Source organism: Amblyomma mixtum, chromosome 6 (genome assembly GCF_055824585.1).
Source record: "Amblyomma mixtum isolate Tamu chromosome 6, ASM5582458v1, whole genome shotgun sequence".
Classification (NCBI taxonomy): Eukaryota; Metazoa; Arthropoda; class Arachnida; order Ixodida; family Ixodidae; genus Amblyomma; species Amblyomma mixtum.
The window spans coordinates 112,619,326-112,646,332 of NC_143017.1; the positions used below are offsets into that span (position 1 = coordinate 112,619,326).

Genomic DNA, 27,007 nt, shown 5'->3' on the forward strand with positions numbered 1-27,007 from the left:
ATTTGTGATTAGTAGCGTGCTATGGTAGCGTGTATAAGCAATACGTCGAAAACATTGAGAACAGACAGTGGTGTAGAATACAACGCGTGGCCAGTGGTGATCTCCAGTTGTATAAGGTCGCGTCTTTTCGAGCGTTGCGTGCATGTGGCGACGGTTAAAGCTGAAACTAGGCGCGCAATGAATTCGTCGCTGAAGCACGCTGTCAGTGTTACATGGTCACAGGTCAGATATCTATCCACGACAGGCCAGTGCCTCGGAAAACGAAACTTCCGCAAGTTTCCTGTGCACAACATTCGCGGGACATTCCATGATCGGGCTCGCAAGGATCGCGTGATTGAGAGTAAGTCAGCTCGTTGAACTCCTTGTCTGCGGCATGTTGTGAACCGGCGACGAGCAAGACCATAATTGTGGGTCTTGGGAGAGCACCTGGGAACCGTCACAAAGATCGCCGCAAGAATGGGTGCTGCCTGTGGTCAGCTTCAGTTGCGTGTGGTGAAGTTTGCTCTGCAATTAAGTTGCTGCTTCATACCCATCACGCATCACTTGTGCGAAGTGTGGATATACTTCGCAGTGTGTACAAGGCGAAGTGTGTGTACTTCGAAATGTGTACTAGGCGAACGCCTTCGTTGGGGTACAAAAAACAAAATGTCATAAAGTGACTGGTGCGGCTTCCTTTCAAAGATAGAATAAACATTTGTGAACGCCCCTTCCAACCGCAGGTGAGGTTGGGAGGGCCGTTGGGAGTTGCATAGCAACTTAGGTGGCCGGGTGGTGGCGGGAGTTGCAGTAAGTGGATGATTGAACTAGCCCTTACCTTATCAGGAGCAGTAAATTATAGACCCATCATAAGCAGATAGGAGGGTGCAAATGGGGGAATTATTTTTACCGTTCCTTAGCTTCCCCTTCTTGAAATGGCACAAGTGCATTTGGAAACAGTCCGTGTCACCAAATGGGTATATATAGCTTGCAGCGATGTCACAGCAGGTGCTATGCTGGCGAACTAGGAGCACTGTAGAAGGTGCAGCACATTTCTATAAAATCCACTTGTCAAAACCTGCTCTGGCCTGCAACAGCTGAAGGTATGTGTGGTTTACCATAATAGTGCCCTTGAGGTCACACGGAAGTCAGCTATTAACACCACTGTCGCTAAAGTAGTTGCTTGTATTGTTTTCTTTCCGCTTCGAGCCAGAAATCATCCTTTGAGCTTAACTGAGGCAACATATCTACTTCTCTGTTGCACTGCCTTCGTTTTGCATGCCGCAGCAAAGTGGTTTTGTTTTCCGCATTTCTTATATATGCAATCCTTTGCCGAGCAAACTGCGCTGGTTTCATGGAGTTTTGTACAATTTCTTCCACTTCTCTAACCAATGAATGCACCAGTAAATGCACCAATGAATGCACCAGTAAAAGTGGAAGGCGGAAGTGCCTTCCACTTTTACTGGTGCATTCATTGAAACAGCATTGATGTTGTGGATTTTTATACGTTGTGCTCATCCTCAGCTCAACAGAATTGAACCATGAAAGTGGTATTTCCAGAGATCAGCTTTTCTTGCAGGTCCTTGTCGCGATTTCCGAGAATAATTCTGCTTCTCAGCATGCGATCTTTCATGTCGCCAAATTTGCAACTCTTTTCAGGCACGCGTAGTTCAGCTAACTAGTCATTAAAGCTTTCACCGTCCTTTTGGTCCTGCATGCTGAAATGAAACTCACAGTATGCTGGGTTAGGCAGTGGTTTGTACAATGCTTCAAACTTTTCCTTCAGTGTTTCAATGTCGGACGTCTCCTCATCCACTTGGAAAACAAAAGTACTGCACATCTTGCATGCTTCCTTCATAACTGTTATTAGAACAGTGGCTGCTTGGACCTCTTTTGGCTGCTGGCTACGATATGTTGCCGTTGCAAAAAGTTTGTACTCTTGCCTCCATGTCCTTCAGTTCTTCCAAACGTTTGCTGTCTTGTCCAGGGATTTCGGATTTGGCAGCAGCGAAGTGACTGCCGCTTCCGTGGGCCGTCAATGCGGTTGCTTGTTTTTTGCCATGCTGATGCGTGACTGAACTCAGGTGACACATTTGCTGCTTGGAGTTCTGCTTTACTCACTCAAGCTGGAACCAAGGGACCGCCGTAGAGACCCCACTTTTGACACCAAGTGTCCAGCTTTTAGGGGCATTTGCCAAGGTGTAGTAGATTTCTAATAAGGGAATAATTACTCTTTGGCATCCACTCAAGCCAGTTATTGAGGTGATAAAGGCTATTCCCTGGTGTATCGCACTGTCTTACTGTATCAGACTTTTACATTGCTGTTTACACGGACACTGTCATGAACAAAAGACGTTTTATATTTTTTTAAGAATGATGCAAGAACAATGGGAGTATAGGTGGTGCTCGGTGGCGCTATAAGGTGGTTATACCGTATTTGCTCGTGTAATTTGCGCACTTTTTTTCTAAAATAAGTTTCAAAATAGGGGTGCGCAAATTAAGCAGAGATTCCGCGAACACTTACTAAACAACTACAAAGCTGATAACGTGCAGTGTATAACGATATATTGCCGCGTATAAGTCGACCTCGTACGTTATGTAGTTCCCCACGTAATGGCATAACGGCGCGTGCACAGCTCGGAGCAATAAATGCACAACAACGCAATCGCTAAGCAGCATGCCAGAGGCAAATGGAGATACAATGCGATAAACAACGCTTTTGCGTGCAGCCCGACTGAGTAGCTGCAAAACAGAATAGCTAGCAGTTCGGTAGTATCAGATTCTGGCGCGATGCATGCTCTGGAGGTTACTGGAAGTTTGCTCTCGCAGCCGTTCTTAAGGAAAATCGACTGCCGGCATGAGCGAGCTGGATAAATGGCGAGCAGTTGACTTTCTTACTGGAAGCAATTTGCAAACAAATCACCGACTTTTTCTGACACCACACATTCGCCTTTCTTAGCTGCACGTGGCGACACGGTCGTGCCGATCTTCCCAAGCTTGCCCTGCATGCATCCGTATGCATTCTGATGTGTTGCGCAGCTGGGAGCACGAAATATGCGAGTAAAAGTTTTTTTTTCAAAAATTTGGGTAAATAGTTTGAGTGTGCAACATATGCGGAGGTGCAAATTACGTGAGTACATACCGTCATTACTGGAAGTCTGGAGCTGAAACTGCACACTATGATGGCGAGGGCAGAACCTCAAATTCAGGCTCTATGATGGCCAGGGCAGAACCTCGCATTCAGGCTCCTAAAAACAGCATGAAATAATGGGAATGAAGACACAGAAGTGGATAGAATTGGTGCTGCCTTTGTACGTGTTGTCTTGTGCTACTTTTAGATGTCATTGCACTAGCCCATAGCAAGCTGTTGCTCGCATTGAAATGTGTGATGGATGATGTATCTTTTTATTTTTTGCACTTCTATGCAGCATATGGAGTGCGTGAACCTTCCATGTCCCATAACAGTGCTCCCATACCCGAGATGGTACCTGAACTCATAGTGCCTGACCTTACTGACTGCCAGGTGAGCATTTCACAGCAGGTACTGCACCTCTGACACTTCCTGTAATAACCGCGGATGCTTCACTGCATTATAGAATTGCCAGCACTTGTTTACAGTCGAGTCCCATGTTAGAAGAATTGCGTAATCATAGGTACTTCAATGAATGATTACTCTTTGTGTAATAGTTTGGTAGTGGTATTCCAGTTTCTGCTGAGCAGTTTTTCTGGAAGCCCAGCCACGGTGGTCAAATTTCGATGGAGGCGAAATTCTAAAGGCCCGTGTACTGTATGATGTCAGTGCACATTAAAGAACCCCAGGCGGTCAAAATTTCTGGAGCCCTCCTCTACGACGTCCCTCATAGCCTGAATCGCTTTGGGATGTTAAACCCCCAGAACCCAAATCATAAACCATCAGATTGACCGAGTTTGTGTCCCTTTATTTAATTCAGTTTCAAATCATTTTAAAATTTTTTTTTGTTGTGTTGTACGGATTTTGTATCCTGGTGAGGGTGACAACAGGAGAGGGAAGGATTGTGTGGCTTTCAGGGTTTGTTCACCTTGAATGTTATACCCTCACAGTCTTTGGCATCTGGACATTATATCTGTTACCGTTATGCAATTTGAGCATGTTTTCTGTTCTTCAACTTGATTTATTTTTATTTCTGTTTATTTATCTTGTACCATTTTGATAGAATCAAGGAACACAGTGTGTCACAAAAAACCGAAGTCTACTTTTCTCTTAGCCAAGGTGTGCTTATGGCATTAGGATTTCTGCTGTGTACAGCATTTGTGACAGACACATTGTACCTATATACCTGATGCTGAAAGCATGCTGAATGCTCCAAAGGACCCAGTATTGAGATGACTTCGGAGCACAGGTAGTGCTTTGATAGGTACCTTAAGCTGCTGGTTTGCAGTCTTGTACGACTCTGTTCTTTAATTAAATGCTGGTGATATGGCACATTGATCAACTAGTTGACATATTTATCAGAGTGTTATATCATGGACAGGGTAAGTATTTTGTCAAAATTTCCACAGGCACTTTACAATCAGCTGGAGCAGCTTGCAAGAATTTTTGCAGGCTGTTGTCACTCTCATCGTTACGAAGTTACGCCGACCGAGAGGGACAGTATCATTCCTGTCTTGAGCTTTAGAGGGCCATGAACATGTTAAGAGCTTATTAAAGGGACACTGAGGAGAAATTGAAGTTGGCTTGTATCGGCAGAATACCAGCTCCTGATTACAAAAACGCCACTCATACTGACAACAAAGCTCTTGTAACGTAGAAAAGAGCAAGAACCAAAATACAGGTATCGCCGCCACAGGCCAAACTCGCAAGTACAAGCGTGATGACGTCATGGGACAAAGCAGTGTTGCTAGAACCAATGGTCCTAGCAACACTAGGACACGAGAAGCTACGAATCACTGAGGCGCAGCCAAGGCATGCGCAAATCTCCTTGACGTCGCCAGATGGCGCCACGTGCCCGGCAGCTACGGGCGCACCTGAAGCATCGGGACCAATCAGCGCCTGCTCATCGGCGTTAGGGGGGCTCCCGGTATTTCCGCTGGCCGCTAGAAATCACGGAGTCTGCGTTACGTCATGTTTCATGTCACTTAGTCCTGTGTCATCATAGGAGAATCCCAAGTTTGAATCAGAGCGGCGGGAAAAACTTTTTCAACTTCGAATCCAAATTTCTTAGAAATAAATGCATCTTTCGCTGCCGGCCCAGTGGCAACAAAGCCATGATATGCTGAACTATCGGATTTTGCTATAAAAAAAATATTAATAGTGCTCTCCTCACTGTCCCTTTAAAGAAAGGTCCTGGTACTGCTTGGACTGATTATTAAGGGGCCTTCATAGCTTTGACAGAAGTGTCTACAGTTGTAATTTACTGCACATTATACTGTGCATTTTGTCTTGCAGCCATGTGACCATTTTTTTTTAGGTGTCCACCACTCCAGTACCTTTTGTTCTGATTGATACCACTTGCTTTGTTTGCAGCTCCGTCCTTATGTGTCGTACCGTGTTGCTGAGGTATGCCAAGGCCCCTTCACAGCCAGAGACCTGTTTGACGCTGTTTACTCTGAGCAAGTGGCCAAGGACTTCAAGGAGGGGCAGGCGGACCAGTCTGTCAGGTAAAGATAATGCTGCAGGTGATGCCTCATCTCACAAAATATGCGTCACACAGGGACAGTGGTTCAGGAGTAGCCAGGGCTGTTGCTAAGTTACTGCTGGAAATACCTGGGAAGTACAGGTAGTGCATTGGTGTGCCTTGGTGATGCTGATGGGATCAGCAGACACTCGTTCATCTCGTCAGCAAATGCACCGCCTGGTCCTGTATTTTGTGGAGGTTTCATTTTGGTGGCAATCGGTCCGTGGAGCTCGTTGGGGCCCAACAGAAACCCTCGGCAAACTCATGCCATTTTCATAAGTGGGGGGGCTATCATACTGTGTGGGAGTTAGTGAACACAGGCAAATTGTTTCTGAGGTGAGCCATTGAAAGAGTGCAGGCTATTGGGTGTGTTTGCTTTAAAAACGTTATTCTGTGTTGTCGTTGCTAACAGGCTGGCTTCATTCAGCTGAAGCCTTTCATGAATTGGGACATAGCAATTCCCAACACATCTGTTGCCTAATGACAGAGAGTCCCGCCTGCTGTTTGATGATGTGTGTTAAAGCGAGCAGCTTAAAGTTGGATTGCGTGCAAGCTGAAGTTTAATGCAGTTTTTGGTGCAGCATTCGGGAAACTGTTTGCTCAGCGACTGGTTCTGTGGATAAATGGGCTATAAAACTATTACAGCCGACAAACTAACACTAGTGTTAGTCATGCTTACTACTTGCTGTCGACATTTTTGGTAGGAGCTGGTGCTAATTTGGCACTTGGGGCTCACAGATTTTTCACCTTTTGAGCAGGCAAGTTGCAAGGAAACAGAAGCATGCCATTGTCATCATTAAGCCCATGACAGTGGACCATAGCCAGCACCAGATACCCGAAACTTTGTGTTATGGCTTCTGGACCTTGACAGTATGTAGTTGTACAGGCAGGATTACAGACCATGGTTTTAATTCTGGTCTCTTATCTTAGCGCATACTACTGGTGAATTGATGTGACTTTTTTTTTAATGAAAAGGCGCCAGAAATAAACATACGAGGCACTCACATAGGTGCAAGCAAGAGTTAGTTTCTAACTGCAGCCAAGCGATGAACATCCAGAAAAACCTGTATGTATTGTTATGTACAGCAGCCAAAGAGGAACGTGATTCAGTACCATTTCTCCGTTTACGCACATAACCCAAAGTGTGCGAGCTCCTTTGCCGATAATGACACTGAGGGATCACGAATGCATGAATCTCCGCGCATTTTATTTTCAAGGACAAATGAGCAAAGATTTTGCACAGCAGTGTGCGTTCAAAGATAGGCTTTGCTTATTACCTAGTTCGGTTGCAGCACTTACCGGTTCCGTCTAGAATGAATTGAAGCATTCATTGTCTGCATTGACGCTGAACCAAAGATGCACATTTTTTAAGTGGAAAGAGCAATGGGATGGTCTCTCATGACGGAGAGGAACCACCCTTTATCAAAGAGTGAAAGCATCGGAAACCCCTGCTGAAAAAGCACCTGCTGACTCCATTCCAGTAGGGCTATCATAGAGGTAGCACTGCTTGTTTTGGTAAAAGTAATCTATACTAGTTTTTTTTTTACTCGGGGATTGCTACAGGATTGCATCAGAACAAAACCCAAGTGCCACCACAATATGAAGCTGAAGCACTAGTAAGCCAGCAGTCTAGCTGGGAGAAGCATTTTTACTAGCCCCTCAGATTGCTGGATCATTTGATGCATAGCATTCTTGGGCTTCAAAGAACTGACTTCTATTCTTGTTTTCTGTAGTGAGCATAAGAGTTGCATCTGTACTAGTGGCGTCTGATATGCACAGCCAGTGCCATCTGCTGGTGCCTAATTTATGTGGAGGCTCAGTGCAGTGTCTATTAATGTGGTTTCTGCTTTGCTTACCTTGTTGAGGCGAACTACTGTTCCACACAAGAGAAGGTGCCTTTTTGTCAGCTGTTTTACACCCTACTATTTTATGTGTGTGCTGCGTCATTCGTTGCACATGCACAAGGAAGTTAGGGAATATTATTTACAGTGGCTGTAAGAGTTACAGCTCTTGCACATTGTGCCTCATTCAGGTCAGCAAAGAAGCAGGCTATCAGGTTAAGAAACAGTGCCATACTTACTCAATTCTAACGCACCCTCGACTGTACTGCGCACTCAATTTTCATGGTCAGAAAAAAAAAATGCAATGCCTTTGATCGAAATGCACACCAGATTTTCATGCTTCGGCAAAGAAGTGACTTTTCCCACTTGGGACAACCAGTCTTATTGCAAACAGCTAAAATATAGCGATGAAAAAGCACCACTGCCTCACTCGGCTTCCCCCATGTGGCCAGCAAAATCGTCATCCCTCATCTTCGCTATCGGAAGCCTCCTTGTCACTCTCAACAGGCCATGATATTTCATGCTCAGTACTGTCACTATCATTTGAAATTCCACACTTCTTGAAGGCCTTTCTGACTATGGCAGATGAGATTGTTTACCATGCATCCTTCACCCATCCTGCGAAGTCTTGCAGCGAGACAAGCTTCTTCCTGTTGCTTGGCATTCGTAGAAAGTGACCCTCCTTCGGCCTGTTGAAACTTCTCCGGGTCAGCTCGCTGTCAAAAAGCCTGTCTCTTTGTTTCCATCAATCACACACAAGTTTCAGGAACGAGTGTGCAAGGCAGCTCGCTTGCAACTTACCTCCGCTCACAGGATCACCATTTTTTTCTACCTAGTGCTGTAGTGAACTCAGCGCGTCTTCAACTCTGACACTTCCATGTTGGCTCAAGTCCAGGTCGGAGCTTTGCTGACACTTGAGATTCTCGCAAGTCTTAGGGTGCACAAGAAATACATAGCTGTCATTTTGTGATGCAGGATGTGGCATAAAGTTAGGTGGCTAGATAAGATCAGGCTGTCTACAGGAATAAGGTGGTAGCAGCTGGCACAGGACCGGGTTAATTGGAGAGATGGCAGAACCCTTTGCCCTGCAGTGTGTGTAGTCGGGCTGCTGATGATATTGATGAACACGCAGAAGCAGCATCATCTAATGCATTGTCTTACATAATCCTTTCTCATGCAATGCTTATCTGCGTCAGTTGTCTTTTCCTTCACACATGTCCCGTAAAGTTTGTATGCCTTTATAATTTTCCACTTGGTGCCCTTTGTTGCTTCGCTGCTTTTTGTGTGTGCATGTGTGCTTGTTTGTGTAGTAGCTTTTTATGAAGTGATTATTAAAGGCTATCTTTTTTGTCCACGATTGCAGTCGCCGACCGATTTTTTGGACTCGGCGGGACCCGAAAAATGGTCCGAATAATCGAGCAGTCCGAAAAATCCGTGAACTTAAAAAAAATAAACTTTTCTGCGAAAAATCGGCTTTCAAAAACGCGAAAATCGCCACTCCCCATGTTCCGCCTGCAAGCTGTAATATTAGACTCTATCTGAGTCATAGCCGTGCTTTCCTTATGCTCGTACCCTATCACATCATGATACCAGATAGTGCGACGTGGTCGCGGTCATGCCGCGAATGAATGCACTCACTGCGCGAAGCAAGAACAGTCAGTTTGCATGGGGCAGTGACATTCGTGAAGACCGAGAGGTAACCCACGGGAAGACGCGAGGGGAAGCGAGCACCTCCGAATGCAGCCCGCTTCCCCGTGTCTACCGCGTTTGCTGCCCCGCACCACAGGGTGCGTAGTCCAAGCCGTGGCGGACGCTGCAGCTGTTCCGCTGTACCGTTTTCAATGCGATTGTGCGGCCTTTGTAGGCCATCTCGATGGCAATGGAAAACATCTTATTATCTCGAATGGCAACCATGCAGAAGAAATAGCCAAGCTTATCCAAGCCAGTCCGATTGCACCCGCCGAGCCGATTTCGTTAAATCCAAGATGGCACCTTTCACCGTGGGGGCAAACGGGTTGGTAGTGACAGCGGTGCCCGCTCGCGTCTATATTAGGTCGAAATAACAAACTTTCGGTTGAAAAACGATCACCACAATATTGTAGGCATCTATTTTAGTCCAAAAATTCAAACTTTTAGACTCCGCAAAGTCCGAAATATCGGTCGTGAAAAGTACACATTCCTATGAGGTGCGCGACGGTTCCTCAGCGAAGTCCGAAATATCGCGCTAGTCCGAATTATTGAAGTCCAAAATATTGGTCGGCTACTGTATTCATATTCTTCGGCCGGTCTTTGAATAGCTCCCTTTTGTGCTCTCCATCTAGGCTTCCCAGCCCATATATACCCTCTATAGTGATTGTTTTTAAAGTGTGCAGTGTGCTTATCATGACCTACAAGTCTCTGACTTCCTCCTTATTTTCATGGCACTTCCAACTCCACAAGTACTGTCTTGTACAACCTAAATTGAAATGACAGTGCAAAAATACTGGTGGCTGCACGGAACGACAAGAACATGAACCAAGATAGTATACACCTGTGTCTCTTCTTAAGTGCGGTTTCCCTGCAGTGATAACACTTGCAAAGGCGCATTTGAAGAATGAAGCGACAGAAGCAGAATGTAATAAAATCATTTTGCAATAGTAGAAAGCCATTCCTCAGTTTGCCAAAGCTCCATTCTCGTGTTGACATTTATCTCGTTACTGGCTCATGTTCACACAGGTGCACAGCCCCACTGGTAGTTCTTGGTCATCAGTCTGTCAGGTCAGGTTAGTTTATTGTGAATGTGCAACTTCGTATTCTTTCCCTGGCACCATTGGCCATTTCTGTAGGCCACTAACATTGTTATTTTAAATGCATGGCACTGTGTGCTGCCAGAATGAAGTGCTAAGATAAGTTGACGATATTAAGGGGAAGATTTTATTCTGAGGCAGTTTGGGTGAAGGTGTGTTTCTGGAAACTGTTACATCGAAGCAACCAAGACATATACTCATGAGGGCTTTAAAATAACCTTTGAGGGGGTGCTTACTGCAACAACAAGGTTTAGAGGGATGAGGGGGATGGGTGTATGGACCTGTTGCTTGTGGACCAGTATGCAAGCAGAGGAGCCGCAGCATTGTTTGCTTCTCGGAGGAGCGTGGTGGCTGTTGTGTCAGACCATCATCCCCTGACTTTCCTTGGCGAACAATAACTTATAAACAGCTGAGGATTCTCAAGCAGTGTGTAAATGTTTTTTTTTTAATGCCCAGCGCTCTTCAGTATATAAAAGCACTGGGCTTTTGTCAATCCTGAAATTTGTTGCACTGATCCTGGACTCTCAGCCGTAGGCATCATTCCGAAAAATGTGACATTTTAACAGGGGTGTGCGCCCCTTGTACTGGGCTGTGATTCCTTGACATGGTGAAAAAGACTGATACCAATGTGCTTGTTTTAAGCAAGAAATGACTGCTTAGTGGTGATATTGGATGATGATTCCAACTTTTGTTGACTGCTTTTGGCATTCTTGGAACTCTTGTGATAATGTCCCTCATCATCGCTTATTAGTCTACTGTATCAGTAATCAGTTATCCCATGCAACTAGTGCCATTGTATCCTTCCATAACTTGATGTAGGAAGATTTCAAATAACATATAAATACCGTGCACCATCACAGGAGGCAGAAACTCAGCTGCTCCCGCTTTGTGAGAAAAATGAAGGTGTCTCGCATGTTTTAGGTGTTGATGCAGGTCTCAAATCTGCCACTGTGCTGGTGTGCTGTTAGGGTTCTTTCATCACCTAGTGTGCAGGAAGTCTTTCTTTCTCGCATCTTCCGCAGGCACCTGGAGGCGAACCCGGATCCCGAGGAGGCACGTATGCGTGCCCGCCAAGTCGGCAGCGACATCTTTCCGCCCAAGTGGAGGGCCCGCAAAATGGATCCCTGATCAGCTTGTACCTGTAGATTACTTAGTAAAAGCAGCAACTGCTGACCCTTGCAGTCTCTCTGTTGGTCAACTGCAAGCTGCGAGCATAAGGGTTGTCTTTGGTTCTGTTGCTGCTGTTGTGCTGGGTGCTGCAATAGTTGCGCTGTAACAGGTGTTCACAGGCAGGTTAAGCAGGCGGGAAGGCCTGATTCTTTTTAGGTGAGGACAGGCACTTGTCACTGCCACAGAAAATGTAAAAAGAAATATCATTGAGACCTGCACTAACAAGATTTTTTATTCTCAGTCCGCCGGCGCGGTGGCTCAGTGGTTATGGTGCTCGGCTGCTAACCCGAAAGACGCGGGTTCGATCACGGCCGAGGCGGTTGAATTTCTATGGAGGCGAATTTCTGGAGGCCCGTGTACTGTGCGATGTCAGTACATGCTTAAGAACCCCGGGCGGTCGAAATTTCCGGAGCCCTTCACTACGGTGTCTCTTATAGCCTGAGTCGCTTTGGGACATTAAACCTTGTAAACTAAACTAAACTATTCTCTGTCCGTATTATGTCATTTTGTCCATTGTTTAGTCTCTGTTTCATGTACTGTAAAATGGCGCCCCACGATATTGAAGCTCTTGTGTGTGTGTGGAGGGGGAGATCAGATAATTTCGAATCCTTGAGGTTTTTTAACGCGCACTGACATTGCACAGGACACGGGCCTCTAGCATTTTGCTTCCATCGAAATGCGACCGCCGCTACCAAGATCAATACTACGTATTTCGGGTCAGCAACCAAGCACCGTGCGTGCGTGCATGCATGCACTGTTCATGTTTTATTTCATGCTCATGGTACTTGGAGACTGGTTTCCGCGGCTCGCATTTTCAGCATAATGAGACATGGCGAACCATCAGCTTCCTAACAGGTGCCTGTCGCCTTGTGCATTTATAGCCTGTGTTGCATAGTCACAGAGAGATGTACACGTACATCTCTGCATAGTCACAGAGATGGACAGGCTGGCATGCACAACCAATGTTACAAAGCAATTAAAGATGTGGATAAGCATTCGCTAGCGATCGTGGGTGACTTTAATGCCCTCAGCTACCACTGGGGACCCACGGAATCCCGAAAGGTAGCAAATTGGTCGAACTCATCTCCACTCTCCATCTATCGCTTCTTACAGACCCGATGCAACCCACGAGAGTTGGAGATTCAGTAAACCGGGATACATGCTCAGATCTAACGTTGCTTAAAAATATCTCTCATGCAACATGGGAAAACTTACATGAGGCACTAGGTAGCGATCACCGTCTCCTCAAAGTCACTATTTCCGCTAAAGCAGAACGGAGAGCCAAACCAAGCTCGAAATTTGGACAGCTTTTTGCTCTGGGGCCGTCCTTTCTGTTTTGGGAGCAAGAGGATACACAGAATGGGCGAAACCGTTCTCTGAAACTCACTCAAAGTGTCTCACAAGTCTGTAGACCGCGGAAGACAATCCTGCAGTAAGTAACCACCTCCTCCGCACCTTTTTGAGGCCCGTAGGAGTTTAACGAAATTCTGGCGGAAAAGTTAACTCGACCGCAAGCTCAGACTTCGAATAGCTGAGCTCAGTATGCAAGCAGTGGAATATGCGGTTCAACTCAACGCCTCAAACTGGACAGAACGATGCAATGCGCGAGGCTAATGAACTCGAAGGAGGCATACGCCTCTTTCGAAGTCTCATTGACCCCAGGCAAACCAGAGGAGAAGCGCAAAAACAGCTCCGCCGGGCCTTGCACGGCGTTCAGGAAACCAACTCCCAGCTAGCCGATGCTCTTTGTGATGAATACCGATGCCGCACACTGGACCCGGTCAGGACTGCGTACGAACACGCGGACAGGGACAACCATCAACTCAATGCTTCATTTGCCATGCATGATCTGAAAGCGGCACTGGCTAAAATTCGCAGGGATACCGCCCCGGGCCGGGATGATAACACGTTGACACTTCTGGAAAATCTGTCAGATGATACCTATTGTTATATATTGGTCTGCATTAACGCGATCTTGGACAGCCATTCGCTCCCAATCGATTGGAGAACAGCATTAGTCACCATCCCTAAACTTGGGAAGCGAATTAGCACAGGGAACATCAGACCCATATCACTCGCTTCTTGTGTAGGCAAACTCAAGGAAACCATGGTTAGAGACCGCCTCTCTCCATACCGCGAAAGTAAGGGATACTTCCCGAATAACGTGTTTGGTTTCAGGCGGCATATGTCTGCACAAGACATCCTTCTCCAACTGAATCGAGAAATCATCCAACACATCTATTCGACACACAATGACAGGGCAGTTGTTCTCTTACCTTAAGGGTGCGTTCAATAATTTTAAACATGAGAGCATTCTAACCAACTTAAGCAGCACTCATTGCATTAGGAAGACCTTTGTTTACATCAGAGACTTCCTGTCAGATAAGCAGGCGATCCTACGCATGTACAATGAGGAACATCGACCATTTAAAATGGGTACATAGGGGACCCCGAAACGGTCCTCTCCCTGCTACTTTTCAACATAGCTTTGATGAAGCACCCGCGGGCCTTGGACTGGTGGATGGGTTACATCACGTGGTATACGCTGATGGCATCACAATTTAGGCAAAACGGGGCAGTCTAGGCGAAATGGAAGACCGTCTCCAGCAAGCCGCCATCATTATGGACTCCTATGCGACTCAATGCGGATTGCAGTGCGCTCCAGCTAAATCTGAACTCTTGACATATTCGAGGAAACTTCAAACACAGGACGACCCTGGACTTGACTCTATCTGGGGGCTCCATCCGGGACATCTCTGAGGTCCGAATTTTGGGCCTTATCATATATAACAGACGCAAAGCTGGGGAACAAGTACGGCGTATGATCTGCCGAGTCTCAAACGAGCGCGGGGGGTTACGAGGTAGAGACGCACTTCGGCTCGCCCACACCTCTGTAGCTAGCAGGAGTCTTTACTCCATATTTAAGAATGACTAAACATGACGAGAGCAGGGGTGATGCAATCCTCAGGAAAGTGACCAAACATGCCTTAGTCCTGCCCATCGGCACTTCCAATCAGGATTTTTCTGCCTTGGGGGTCCTTAACTGTTTTCAAGGGCTCAGGGAGGCGCACCTCACAATTCAATGCACACGGCTTATGCAGACCGCCCCGGTGTGCCGCCAGCTGGACTACCTGTACATTCAACACAACTAACACACAGAGCGCATCCCAGAGCTTTGGAGCACCAAACTCTGGGTGGCCCTGCTCCCTTGTGATATGACTCGGGGAAACACATGAAGGAAGAAGACAGGCGCGTTCAATAATTTTAAACATGAGAGCATTCTAACCAACTTAAACACCACTGTTAGCAGCAGTGTTAGGAAAACCTTAGACTTCCTGTCAGATAGGCAGGCGATCCTACACATGGACAATGAGAAACATCGACCATTTAAAATGGGTACGTAGGGGACCCCGAAATGGTCCTCTCCCCGCTACTTTTCAACGTAGCTCATTTAGAACCTCATTTAGAAGCAGAGTTGGTCACTATTGCCTTGGCGACTGCAGACCCAAAGTCCAACTGCATACTCACAGACTCTCAAAGGCCTGGAAAGCTACTTTGCAGGGGAAATCTCTTCGCTAGCCTAGAAAATTTTGAGACTCCCAGCAAACCAAAAACCTCGAGACGTCTAGCTAGACGTCTCTGAGAGGTTTTCTGTTTGCTGGGCTCTGCATCATTGATCGGAATCCCGCGCCTACAAGAATAATCTCGATTCCAGGCCACCAGGGCCTTTGAGGTAATGCTGCAGATGTAGCGGCCGGCCTGCTCACTCATTCCCCGAGAACTGTTGCCCTGAGCAGCCTGATGTCCTACCCCCCTACTACGGTTCAGTGCAATCAGAGACTACTACTGCGAGCAGCGCCGGGTGTATCCCCCTCCGGCAAAAGGTCTATCCAAAACAGAAGAACGCGTCCTGTGCTGCCTCCAAAACAATGCGCTGCTCAGCCCAGCTATAATAAAACATTTTCATCCAAAAATCAATGGGCAATGTCAGCACTGTGGTGATTTGGCAGATATATATCACATGGTCGTGGCCTGCCGACAGAATCCCGAACTATCCCCTACTCGCCACCCCACTTGAGAGGACTGGGAAGCGACCCTGCTCAGCAGCTCCGGACTAGAGGAACAATGAGCTCTAGTCCAACGCTCTTGAGCGGTGGCTTCGACCGATGATGTCTCGGACGACACCTAGTTTACAGTGGAGCACATGGGCTTCACCCTCTCTCATTGCTGACAAAGTTATCACCACCACCACCTACAGAATAGATCCTGCTGCGACTTCCACAAGATGCCTATGGTATGCATGGCTGGAGTCGTATGAAGGAAGCAGTTGTCCGGGCTCCTGTGATACCCTTGTCAAGTCCTTCAACCTGGGATGAGGCTCTGTGCTACAAACACCTCATTAAGGAACACTACACACAGCTCCGTGAATCTGTTCATACATTTCCCAAACTACTCTCTCAATGTCGTCCAGTTTACGCGGATGCCCTTCTTACCCAAGCTGGCCTGCCCCTCTTTTGCATATGGTCTTAACTCTCCCACCAGAAGTGCCCTTAACCTTACGCCAATCTGGTACACTGTATCATCACAGTAGCCCTCCGAACTCCCTTCTTCCCCTCACCTCCCACTCCTACCTGGAGTACCTGGCTGGCGTTGGCCCAAATGAACGACGCTGACTAGTGGCGTTGCGACTGAGAGAAGAATGAAAAGGAAAGTGCACTGGCTACCGACTGGCTCGAGCCGAACTACCACCGCTGCCACGTGCAGATAGAGGAGAGTTAAAAGAAGAAAGAGTGTTCGGGTGCTCCATTGGCAGGATATTTTGAGCGCTTATTATGTGGCTCTTTATTTAATAAAGTTCTCTCCATGTACGTCCCTCCTACCACAGTGCGGTAGAGATGTCCACTGAGCCAGTTATGCGCTTTTCCTCAAAACCGACAGAAGGTTGAAACTGCGATTAAGACAACACTGGGAACTAGAAATTGTAATTGGTTTTTGAGGAACAGAAATGGCACAGTAATTGTCTCGCATCTCGGTGGGCACCCGAACGGCTCCTAAGGGAAGGAAGGAAGGTGAGAGTGAAAGAGGTGCCGTAGTGGAGGGCTCCGGAATAATTTCGACCGCCTGGGAATCTTTAACGCGCACTGATATCGCACAGCGCATGGTGGTGGTGGTGGTGAAAACATTTATTAAATCATAGGGAGAGGTGTTGGGGGTCGTGACTTGAAGGGTCACGCCCTTACAACCACTAGGTGGGATGCCTAGACAGGTACCCCATTGGCGTTTGCCGCAGCCCGGGCGCGCTGCGTTAAGGCCCTTTGGGCCTCGAGGGTGCAGCAACCGGACAGGGTCGCCTCCCAGTCCTCTCGGGTGGGGTTTGGGATAGGGGGTAGGGATGGGGTCTGCTGGCAGGCCCACACCATGTGGTAAGTGTCAGACACCTCCCCACAGTGTGAGCACCGCCCGTCGAATTGAGGATCGAAATGTTGCAGAGTTGCCGGGCACAACATCGTGTTGGTGAGCAGGCGCAGGAGTACCCGCTCGTTGACCTTCCCCAGCCCTTTGCACGGGGTGGGAAGAGTTTGGTGCGTGGATTTGTAATACTCACATATTTCTTTAAAAGTATAAATCGGATTGAAATCAGTGTCCTGGTCGGCGTCGGGTCCCATGGGAAATGCCCGGAGAGAGAGCGCGCGGGCGGCGGCGTCGGCTGCCTCATTTCTGTGGACGCCTTGGTGACCTGGAGCCCAAACGAGAGATCGGTGCGCGGGATCCGAGTCTCGGCTACAATTTTGGTAAATGCGATAAGCTAGGGGAGTAACGCACCATTGCGTGACGTTACGGCAAGCCCCTCGCGAGTCGGTGATTATGTATTTGGAGGAGGTGCCAGAGGCTGCCAAAGCGATGGCAACCTCTTCTGCGTGAATTGCTGACTGGGCCTTGAAAGTAAGGGCGTCTACTGTTTTACCCTCGTGGACAACCGCGGCCGTGTACCATCCCCTGGGGTCCGGGCCGGACGCGTCCACGTAGAAGACTCCTGGTTTGCTCCGAATTAAAATGGCGGTCCAAGGCTTCCGCCCGCGCCAGGCGCCTGCCATTATGATCCTCTTTGGACATGTTGGTGGGGAGAGGCCGCACGTGGAGGGCGCGTCGACGCCTCTGCGTTTCGCCTCCATCGAAACGCGGCTGCCGCGGCCGCGTCCGAATCCGGGAGCTCCGGCTCGGTAGCCGAGCGCCACTCAGCCATTTCGACGGGTCACTGGAAACCAGACTATTTGCTTTGTGTAAGCGGGCCCTTGCTTTGTGCAAGCACATGGTTTGTGCGTGTTCTTTCAACCGAAGCGTTTTGAGGCGATAAGTTTTTCACGCGTAGACCGTGAAACCGAATGGCGAGTTCTGTGCATGCGGCAAACCGAATGGCGCCACGCGCGGCGCAGGTGGCCGCAGCTGTCGCTGCCGCCGCGTCACTACTTAAAAAGAAACTACGTCGAGGCTGGGAATCTAACCAGGGCCTTTGGCATTTGAAGCGGAGGTGCTACCACTCCGCCACAAATGAAATAAAATGAAAATAAGAAAAAAACTAGAAAGCATTAAAGAAAGAGAAATGATTAATGAAATGGAGAAAATGTAATGTGAAGAAAGACCAATAAGACTAAGAAAAATAACAAAAAATGAAAAATAAAATATGAAAAATTTAAAAAGAACAAAAAACAAAATGAAAAAATAAAGTATGAAAAATTTAAAAAGACCAAAAACAATAAATAAGGAAAAGAGAAGAAAAACCATAAACATAAGCAAACATAAATGAAATGAAAGAAATAATATATGAAAAAAATAGAAGACAAACAGTGCGCCAGGAAACGCTTTCGCCTTGCAGCGCAAAGTACCCCCTGAATTTTAACCGCGCCGTTTTTCGTCTCCTCCGCCTCCGCACAGGCAGTGTGTGGACGGCCGAACGCCTCCATCGTTATTGTGGTGCTCCCAGTGCATTGTGCACGAACTGCGACAGCCATGACGTTAAACCAAGCGTAACTGAAGCTTTTCGCTTGTATATCCAGGCTTAACCAGAGCTAAGCCACTGCCTAATTTTTTCCTCGGAAGGTCGCTGTTTCGAAACAGATGTACGAAAATCTGAATGGCCGCTCTGGAGGGCTTAAAATATCTTCACTTAACGTCAGAGCTATAATTGTTTCGCAGACTCATGCTTATGTATACGCAAGGGCATGCCTTCGCTGAATGGCGCTTATTGAGAAGCTTTGCTCAGGCGTATCACTTTTTTTCGGGCACTCAAAAGTAGATCTCTTTATTTACGTTTATTGGAATCAGCGACGGACCCAGTTTGCGTGAGAAGGGGATCGCAGGTGACCAGATTGCTCCACTGCATTAAACAAGAAAATAAAATAAACGTCCTTTAATTCCTTCCGGCTGTAGAGAGCGCACTGGCAGTTCTTTTGCTGAAGGAAGCATTTCATTCCTTAGGAAATTTGGAAGAGCTACTAGAGAGAGTACAGTAGTCGGTATACTCTATCTGATAGAGTACCAGTGTAGGGGCGAAGAGGTGCAAATGGCACAGGATAGCGGAAGGAGACAAGACAACGCAAAGCGGTTCGAGCAAGTGAATTTTTATTAAACAGCTCAGCAGCTTTTATGGACCGACTGCACGTGCGCACTGCAAAACAACCACAAAGCGAGGGTGAAAACTCGAACGAAAGGTCATGAACGCAGAATACTAGCTACCCGCACACAGAAGGATTGATTAAAAAAAAACTGTGCCTCTCCCGTAACCGAGAGTAGAGTAAGCATGAAATGTTTACGGGCATAACACATTGGTTGTAGATGTTACTAGTCAAAAGCTTGAAATGGGTCTAGTGTTCAACACACCACAACACACTCTTCTTGTTGCGTCTAAGCGATTGCCTGCTATAGTGCGGGCTTAGGTAGGCAGCCGCGAACCGTGGCGGCCTTGTCGCTTTCGGGAGCGGCCGCATAATCATGGCGTTGTCGGCAGGGGCGAGCAGTCTTCTGCTGTGGCGTATCACTCGCAAAGCGATCGCTTTCCACAAGACGCTTCCTAACTCTCCTTTCATCAGGCTCCATTGCTCGTCTTAAGCAGCTGTGACGGTGGCGGCATTGAAATGCAGGACGATGCAGAAGCGTACGCGGACACGACGAGACGCAGGCCTGACAAGAATGTATATGCAGCGCGTTCCAAAGGGGTAAGAGGTGGAAGATGAATATTTACTAGTGGGTGCGGATGCTCCCCGACCCTCTCCTATTTGCCGGGGCGCTGGGCAGGGCATGTAATGCGAAGGCAAGATAACCGCTGGTCCTTAAGAGCAACGGAGAGGATTCCAAGAGAAGGCAAGTACAGCAGGGGGCGGCATAAAGTTAGGTGGGCGGATGAAATTAAGAAACTTGCGGGAATACGGTGGCCGCAACTGGCGAAGGACAGGGTTAATTGGAGAGACATGTGAGAGGCCTTTGCCCTGCAGTGGGCGTAGTCAGGCTGATGATGATGATGGGGGGCAGAGGCATCTAACACTCACACAGACTACGGCTTTAGATGCTAAAAATTGTCACATGGAGGGGAACAACAATTCTTTTTGCAGTATGGCAGAAGAAGGCTCGTTAAAACATTCTCCCAGCTGAGCGTACGACGTCGAATTTCTCTTCAATTTCTCTTTAAAGACATCCCTTGTTTCATGCGATAATTTAATTTTTACCAAACTTCAGACAGCATTGCTTACAAATCCCGCAACGAGCTGGAAGATTTGTCGCACCAGCTGCCTGCGTGGGAAAAAAAAAATCTTTTTCTTGGAAGACAGGGAACGTCTTGTTTGTTACAGAGCAATCACACAACATTACAGAGTCAGTAGGGCAAAGTACCCCCCGGCTGATAAATCACTGACAAAGAGTCAGACCACCTCTTGGCCTCGTCTCCAAAACTCATACATTCCTGAATCCGGTTATGTGTAGTCTTTATTATCCGGGACAATATTCAAATGAATGCAAGATATGTAACGACAAAGCGGATAGCAATCATATTCTTTGGGTATGCCCTCTTGCTCTTGGCCCCCTGGAGGAAAAAAAAGTAATAAAGTCGCTCGACAAATAGGAGGCTATCCTAGTCAACTCCGATCCAGAGACTCAGACCAAGGTCGTCCAACTAACTGGCCTAAGACGCCGCCAGAAGCCAAGACCTGCTGGCCGTCGTTTAGACGAGGGGCCTAAAGCTCCTCAAACTGTTAGAAATAAAAATTTTACTATCTAATCTTGGAAGTTTTTTTTTTTGTTCTTTCATTTCGGTTTTCACTCTCATCTCGTGGCGATTTCATGGTGCAGACGTGCGCTTGATCTGTAAACGCTGCGGTGATGTTTCGCGATAAATATTCACTGGCTAGTACGTCTTCATATGTCAGGTCACCGTCATGTGTCCTTCAATGCTCTTTGGCTCTATTACGCAGTAGATTCATAGGTGCTCCACTAACAGCGTACCCACTGCGCTGATTTGGAGACGCGGGCGGCGAATTTCTCCAGTACGCATGCGAGTTAACGTCAAAGAAAGGAAAGATTGGTTTGGTTCATGGGGTTTAACGTCCCAAAGCGACTAGGCTATGAGAGACGCCGTAGTGAAGGGCTCCGGGAATTTGGACCACCTGGGGTTCTTTAACGTGCACTGACATCGCACAGTACACGGGCCTCTAGAATTTCTCCTCCAAAGAAATTCTAGCCGCCGCGGCCGGGATCGAACCCGCGTCTTTCGGGACAGCAGCCGAGCACCATAACTGCTGAGCCACCGCGGCGGCAAAAGAAAGGAAAGAGAACGGTAGCTCCGAATGCATTCTTGGCCATTCCCCCCGAGATGCATATGTGCTATATTATTTTCGAAGTCAGTGCAAGAGCACAAAAACAGCGTGTCAGCATTTTAAGTCTGTGAAAAGTAGCATGTAGCTCTAAGAAACATCGCCCGGCATGAACTTCGCCCACACACGAAGCGACGCGCGCTTCTGCGCCGCACAGACAACGCGGTGATGCAAAATATGAGGACAAACAGTAGCATAAGAAGGAGAGCTACAATACCGTCCAGGCGGCACGCTTAGCGGGCTGCTTCTTCTATGCATTCCTTTTCCTAACTTTTTCCTTTACGTTTCAATCTACCAAACTCGGACAGCGCGGGCAGAAAGAAACCCGCGCCCCGTTTTTATCTTCTGCCCATGCAAGCCGACGTAGAAGGCAAGAAGTGACAGCAAAACGCGAATAACGCAACCACCAACTTCCTCAGTGGACGCCTCTCAATCATTGTCCGCTTCCACTTTGTCCTCCGTGTTGCGTGCCATGGCGCACTCCACGTCAGGCCGCTCGCTTTCGGATGCTTTCACATGCGCTCGTCCCTTGCTCTTCCCATTGAGCGCTCATCTCACGCAAGCCTCGGCTGAGGAGAGAAGGAATAAAGAAAGAACGGCCAGGTCGAGTGTTGGCCCCGGTGGACATGCGGTCCATCCGTTTCTCACGCGAGCCCATCCCTTGCGCCCAAAGACAACTCGGTCAAGCGTTCCAGACTGTGGGGCCCAGCCCTAGCGGAGGTCTATATAAAAACGATCCTCGCCGATGTGGCCCACCGATGTCGCCCTTCTCTGCTATGGACGACCGCTTGGTGCGTCCCTGAAGGGTCTGTCCGGACGACACGACTGAGAAGTTGCACAGCCTAGAGGATACACCACATCCCAGAGCATCGACAACGGGGTCTGTAGGTATGAGCTGCGTACTGGTTTTGAGATCATGGTGCTCAAAACATGGTAAGACTTATTAGCGCGAATAGTAAGCAGATCAGAGCTTTCACTAGAAAGTGTCTGCATAGCCTCAATGCTTCCCCTCTTTTACCGATGCCAGTGGCCGAAAGATACTCGGCCCATTTTTGTTTTATTTATTCAATTTCGCAGCCTAAAAAAAAACTTGGCTGATCACTCATGTTACGTTTGTCTAGTGTGGCCTTGCGAAAGTATTGATAATGATAACTTTTCGTTTCCTCTTTTTTTTTCTGTTTTCAAGCTATGAAGCCAAGGAATGATTTACCTAACTAAAAAAGGGAATAAACCATTTGCTTAAGCGATCACGCAGCAGCAAAAACTAAACACAACGGCTACTCTTCGACGTCAAGGTCAACATTTGGCCGGAATCAACAACAGCATCGCATGGTAGATTCAAGCTTTAAGCGACAACTTTCGGAGACCGATCATTCGCTGTCAGTTGTGCGGAAGGGACTCTAACGCTGGACAGGAAGCGGTCTTCGATCTTCGGATCGGAAGCGATCTTCGAAGCGATTTTCGATGGCTGACACAGAACTGATCATGTCATCGCAGACGTGGCACGAACGGCGGCTGTTCCCAGGTCACGACTCAGGCGAGCTCTCGAGGGACCACGTTTTGCGGAAGATGCATCTCTTCTGGCTGCTTCTGCCGCTTTTGTGGCACTCCGGTTCCAGTGAGCAAACTTTTCCTTTCTTCGGCTCTGTGGCAATCGTACCAGGCCTAAAGATGCTGGTGCCGACGGGCACTCCTCTGATTGGCTCGAACATCGGCGTCGCGCTGCCCTTTGAGGTGGTCGTGCCGGACCCGGGAAAACTGATGGTGAACATGCGCTCGCTGGAGCCTGGACACGACCGCTGGGCCTTGTACCGGGGCATCGCCTGGTTCCTGCGCCGGTTTGGACTGGACGGGGAGGCGTGCGTCAAAAGGACTCTCTGCGAGGCGGCCTCCATGCCCAGGCTACCTGGTCTGCTGGGGGACGTCGCCGAAGCACTCTTCACGTGAGTGCACTGGGCGAATGCCCTATATTGTGGGCTTTTGGTGCGTTCCCTCTGTGTGTTAGCGGCTGGCTTTGGTGTTGTCGCTCGCTCTACTACAAAAATCAATTATGTTTGATTCCAAAAGCCACTTTTCGAAAAGTCGTGTCCTGCCCACAGTCTGAAGTCTTCTCTTCGTAGGAGGGCAAGTAACAGCACATGCCAAAGGAATGGAGGGGGGGGGGGGGGGGGGGTAGGTGTAAGTGTTGCGTCGGAGTTACCGCGGACCCATTACAGTTGACTTGGAAGCAAAATCCAGCGTAGGCACAACGGAGCACGAAATGGCAGTAGAAATGAAATGAAATTAAATTTGTTTCAGTTTCTTTACTGTTGGGTAAATAAACCACAGTAAGACAGACAAAAGATGTTATACGCAACTTACAGAGGCCTGTCCTATAAAACAACAATAACAAGACAACCGTGACAACAAGACTAAGTACACAACACGAAAGACGTCAATATATACATTTTCGCAGACAAGATCTAGGAAAAACGCACACAGGATAATTTACAAATGCAGTAAAAAAACAAATGCCCGGTATCATCTAATGAGCAAAAGATGTTATTCGAGTCGTCTGCCTTTGCATCGCGCTCAATATTAGGCGCATTATTAGGCAAGCAAATGTTTGTTCCTGTCCTGCCAGAATGGCACATTTCACTGATGAGAGCTGCCATACTCTTTCCTGGGGTGCCTTTCTTTTTCTCTATTCGTTCCTCATATCGCCGGAAGCAGCTTTCGCAGCATGCCAATCATTGCGCTCTCGCAGGATCCCCAAGGAGCAATACAACTTATCGTTCCTGGACGAGTACTACAAGGCGTCCAAGCGCGGTCGGACCCTTGGCGAGTGCGACACCAGCTACGCCGAGTGCCCAATGTCCCTATTCGAGCTGCCAAACTACGCGCAAGTTCGGTGGCTTTGAGCGTGTGTCCACTAGGGGGAAATGTTATGTTCTGTTTTGGAGATCCGCACGAGCCAAATGCCTCGCGTCACGACTGTGATTCACGTTTCTTTTCAGGGTATATTGTCTGAAGCTTGAGTGCTGTAACTGCATGGGTCTCATTTTGTGTGATTTCGTGCTCGCGTGCTTAGTGTCTTATGTGGTAGCTAGTGTGCGTTGTAAAAAAAAACTTTACGTGTATGTTGGTGTTCATGCTTCATGCAAGAAAGCTTTCTGTCTCTTATACTGAGCATAACTTTCAGCATCTAGGTCTGCTGGCCTTTCACTGTTTCCATAGATATTGCAGAGAGGCACTTAATGCGGCAGGTATAGGGTGTTTCACCTAAGACTGTTAACAATTTTTTTTTGAATACGTACTTTGAGTTCCAAGCGCGTTTTCTTTGCTATGGTATTGTCATGAGCGGTGGCCACCAGAGAACAGCTTGGACGTCTTAATTACCAAATTAATTAACTAAAATCTAACAATTAACATTCTAACTGCTACAGTCCGCTTCTTTTATCTTGAGATTTGTAGCCAGCCTTTGGTGATATCCATTTTTTTTTTCTTTATTGCCTGACTTTTACACAGAAAATTGGACAAACCAAACAATCAACAAAACACAATAAACGCTATGTACATACTCGTGGTCAGCCAGCATGAATCTGGCTTCATCTAATTAAAATTCAGGCAATGTACAGAGTGACGCTGCTCTGCTCCTGCGCTTCGGCTCGGCGAGTGAAAACGGCCCATATTATTTGCACTGTAGCTCCGAAGACAATGACGTTTTTGAAAATCCAACTAGTATGGATATCACCAAAGGCTCCGGAGTGGCTCTCAAGCCTTTGGTGATATCCATACTAGTTGGATTTTCAAAAACGTCATTGTCTTCGGAGCTACAGTGCAAAGAATATGGGCCGTTTTCACTCGCCGAGCCGAAGCGCAGGAGCAGAGCAGCGTCACTCGGCGGCAGGCGTGTCACGTGCTATCTCCCCGCTGACACGCCGCGGTCGGACTGGATGCGGCGACGGTGCGTGCTACGAAAAAAAAGCACGTGACACCCTCGCCGCCGGGTGACGTGCATTGGTAGGCGTGGCTGCACGCGCTGCTCTGCTCCTGCGCTTTGCTACGGCACGTGAAAATGACCCATATTCTTTCCTCCGTAGCTCCGAAGAAAATGTTGTTTTTAAAAATTTATAAACTACTATGGATACCAGCAATGGCGAGCAACAAACCTGAAGATAAAGAGGAGCCCAGCTGTAATTGTTAAAAGGCTAGTTGTTAATTAAGACGTTCGAGCTGTGTTCTGATGGCTAGCACTAGAGCACAGCTTGAATTGAAGAAAATAGCGCCAGAGCATGCAGACCACGAAAAGACAAGGACGAGACACAAAGCGCTATTGTAGCACAGCTGTAGCACAGCTGTAGCGAAGGAAACGCTATTGTAGCTCAAAAAACATATATATTTTTAAATACTAACAGTCTTAGGTGTAACACGATTCCACCAGCTGCTTTGTAAAAAACTACGTGAACCCCCCCCCCCCCCCCCCACACACACACACACGCACGCACTCAAAGCAGAGATGGAAGTTCATTACGGTAACACGCCCTATCAGTGTTCATTATCGTCTTGTCGGGATTCTCCATCTGAACTCGCACGGAATCTTCTTCTGATGTTTTAAAACAGTGTACCGTGACCTTATGCGTCCCTGGAATGCTCAGCAGCCTCTGACATTTATTTTGCTTGATACATTCATAAATGCTTAGAGTTCAGGGTTCTGAGCATGAAATATTCGGCATTTCAGAGCAAAGCACATGATCGTACTTTGCAGAAACCTTTCGCCCTGTGTAGTCGACAATGGCACTTACACTCTCGTTAGTCGAGAGGGTAGACGTTAATGACACTAACACTATCGGTAGTCGAGGGGGCAATGTGGCATAAGAAAAGGCGGTAAAAATCATGAATCGCGGTTTTCTATGTTTCATCTCGTTAACTGTGTACTACGTTTCGTGCCTGCTCGCGCTTAATTAAATTGCGGTTGTGGGCAGTTTTAACGTGTTACAAAGCTGATATCAGTTTCCAACGTATAGCCATTTGTAGATTTTATTTCACGCGTTTATTCCTTAGTAAGATTTTATTTCCTTAGCAAGGACATGCGACGGCGGAAACTGGAACCTACTGCGCTGTAGTCACTGCGTCTTTTTTGATTAAAGTATGTTAAAACTGAAAGGAACGAGAACGACACAGTCGGAAAACGTAATGAGTTCCAGGTAATAAGTTTCAGCACCGCTTCATACCTTGTTAGCACTGGCGATAGGTCCCTAACTGTGTCTCGGCCTAGCGTTGATATGGAAGTGGTATTACGTATACCTTCCTGTGTAGTTGTCTGTAAAACAATATACAATATGTGATGCATTCTAGATTGTTTCATGATCAATACTAGCATTGACTAATTGTGATCGAATTTTTTGTCTGGTTTATAATAGCGCAGTTTGAAGGGGTATTTGTCTAGTTCAGGCATTAAAAGTTAAAAACCGCCATCGTCTGCCAGGCCACTCCTTGAAAACGTGGACTTGAAAAACAGTGCCGCCACCTGTCTGCAGAGACTAGCTCGGAAAGCAGTGGTGTGGAGCCATTGAACCGCAGTCTGGAAGCTTCCTCTGTTTCCTGCAGACGGTGAAACTGCTCCGCGCGGCTAGTGAAGCCACTTTTACTGAAGTCGCTTTTTTAGACAACAGGAGTTTTTCATTTCTGCTCGAAGAACTAGACGTGTATCAATGCGAAATGAGACTTCGAAGAAAGTT

General features: G+C 47.5%; 2 protein-coding genes across 2 annotated transcripts; both read left to right on the top strand.

The window, feature by feature from the left end:
- Positions 1 to 92: 92 nt before the first annotated feature.
- Positions 93 to 11,474, top strand: mRpL41 (mitochondrial ribosomal protein L41). Its single transcript, XM_089548790.1, has 4 exons — positions 93 to 340; positions 3,405 to 3,499; positions 5,480 to 5,613; positions 11,280 to 11,474. Exons 1-4 carry the CDS (start codon positions 178 to 180, stop codon positions 11,383 to 11,385), a joined length of 498 nt encoding a protein of 165 aa, XP_089404916.1. The 5' UTR covers positions 93 to 177; the 3' UTR covers positions 11,386 to 11,474.
- An 11,298-nt stretch (positions 11,475 to 22,772) lies between these two features.
- LOC149340058 (uncharacterized) lies at positions 22,773 to 24,187 on the top strand. Its single transcript, XM_089550636.1, has 2 exons — positions 22,773 to 23,230; positions 24,034 to 24,187. The coding sequence occupies exons 1-2, from the start codon at positions 22,773 to 22,775 to the stop codon at positions 24,185 to 24,187; spliced, it is 612 nt and encodes a 203-aa protein (XP_089406762.1).
- The last annotated feature ends 2,820 nt before the right edge of the window (positions 24,188 to 27,007 follow it).

Coding starts and splice junctions, on each gene's coding strand:
- LOC149340058 (XM_089550636.1), top strand. CDS start 22,773: ATGTCATCGCAGACGTGGCACGAACGGCGGCTGTTCCCAGGTCACGAC. Junction 23,231..24,033: donor GTCGCCGAAGCACTCTTCAC/GTGAGTGCACTG, acceptor GCGCTCTCGCAG/GATCCCCAAGGAGCAATACA.
- mRpL41 (XM_089548790.1), top strand. CDS start 178: ATGAATTCGTCGCTGAAGCACGCTGTCAGTGTTACATGGTCACAGGTC. Junction 341..3,404: donor CAAGGATCGCGTGATTGAGA/GTAAGTCAGCTC, acceptor ACTTCTATGCAG/CATATGGAGTGCGTGAACCT. Junction 3,500..5,479: donor CTGACCTTACTGACTGCCAG/GTGAGCATTTCA, acceptor CTTTGTTTGCAG/CTCCGTCCTTATGTGTCGTA.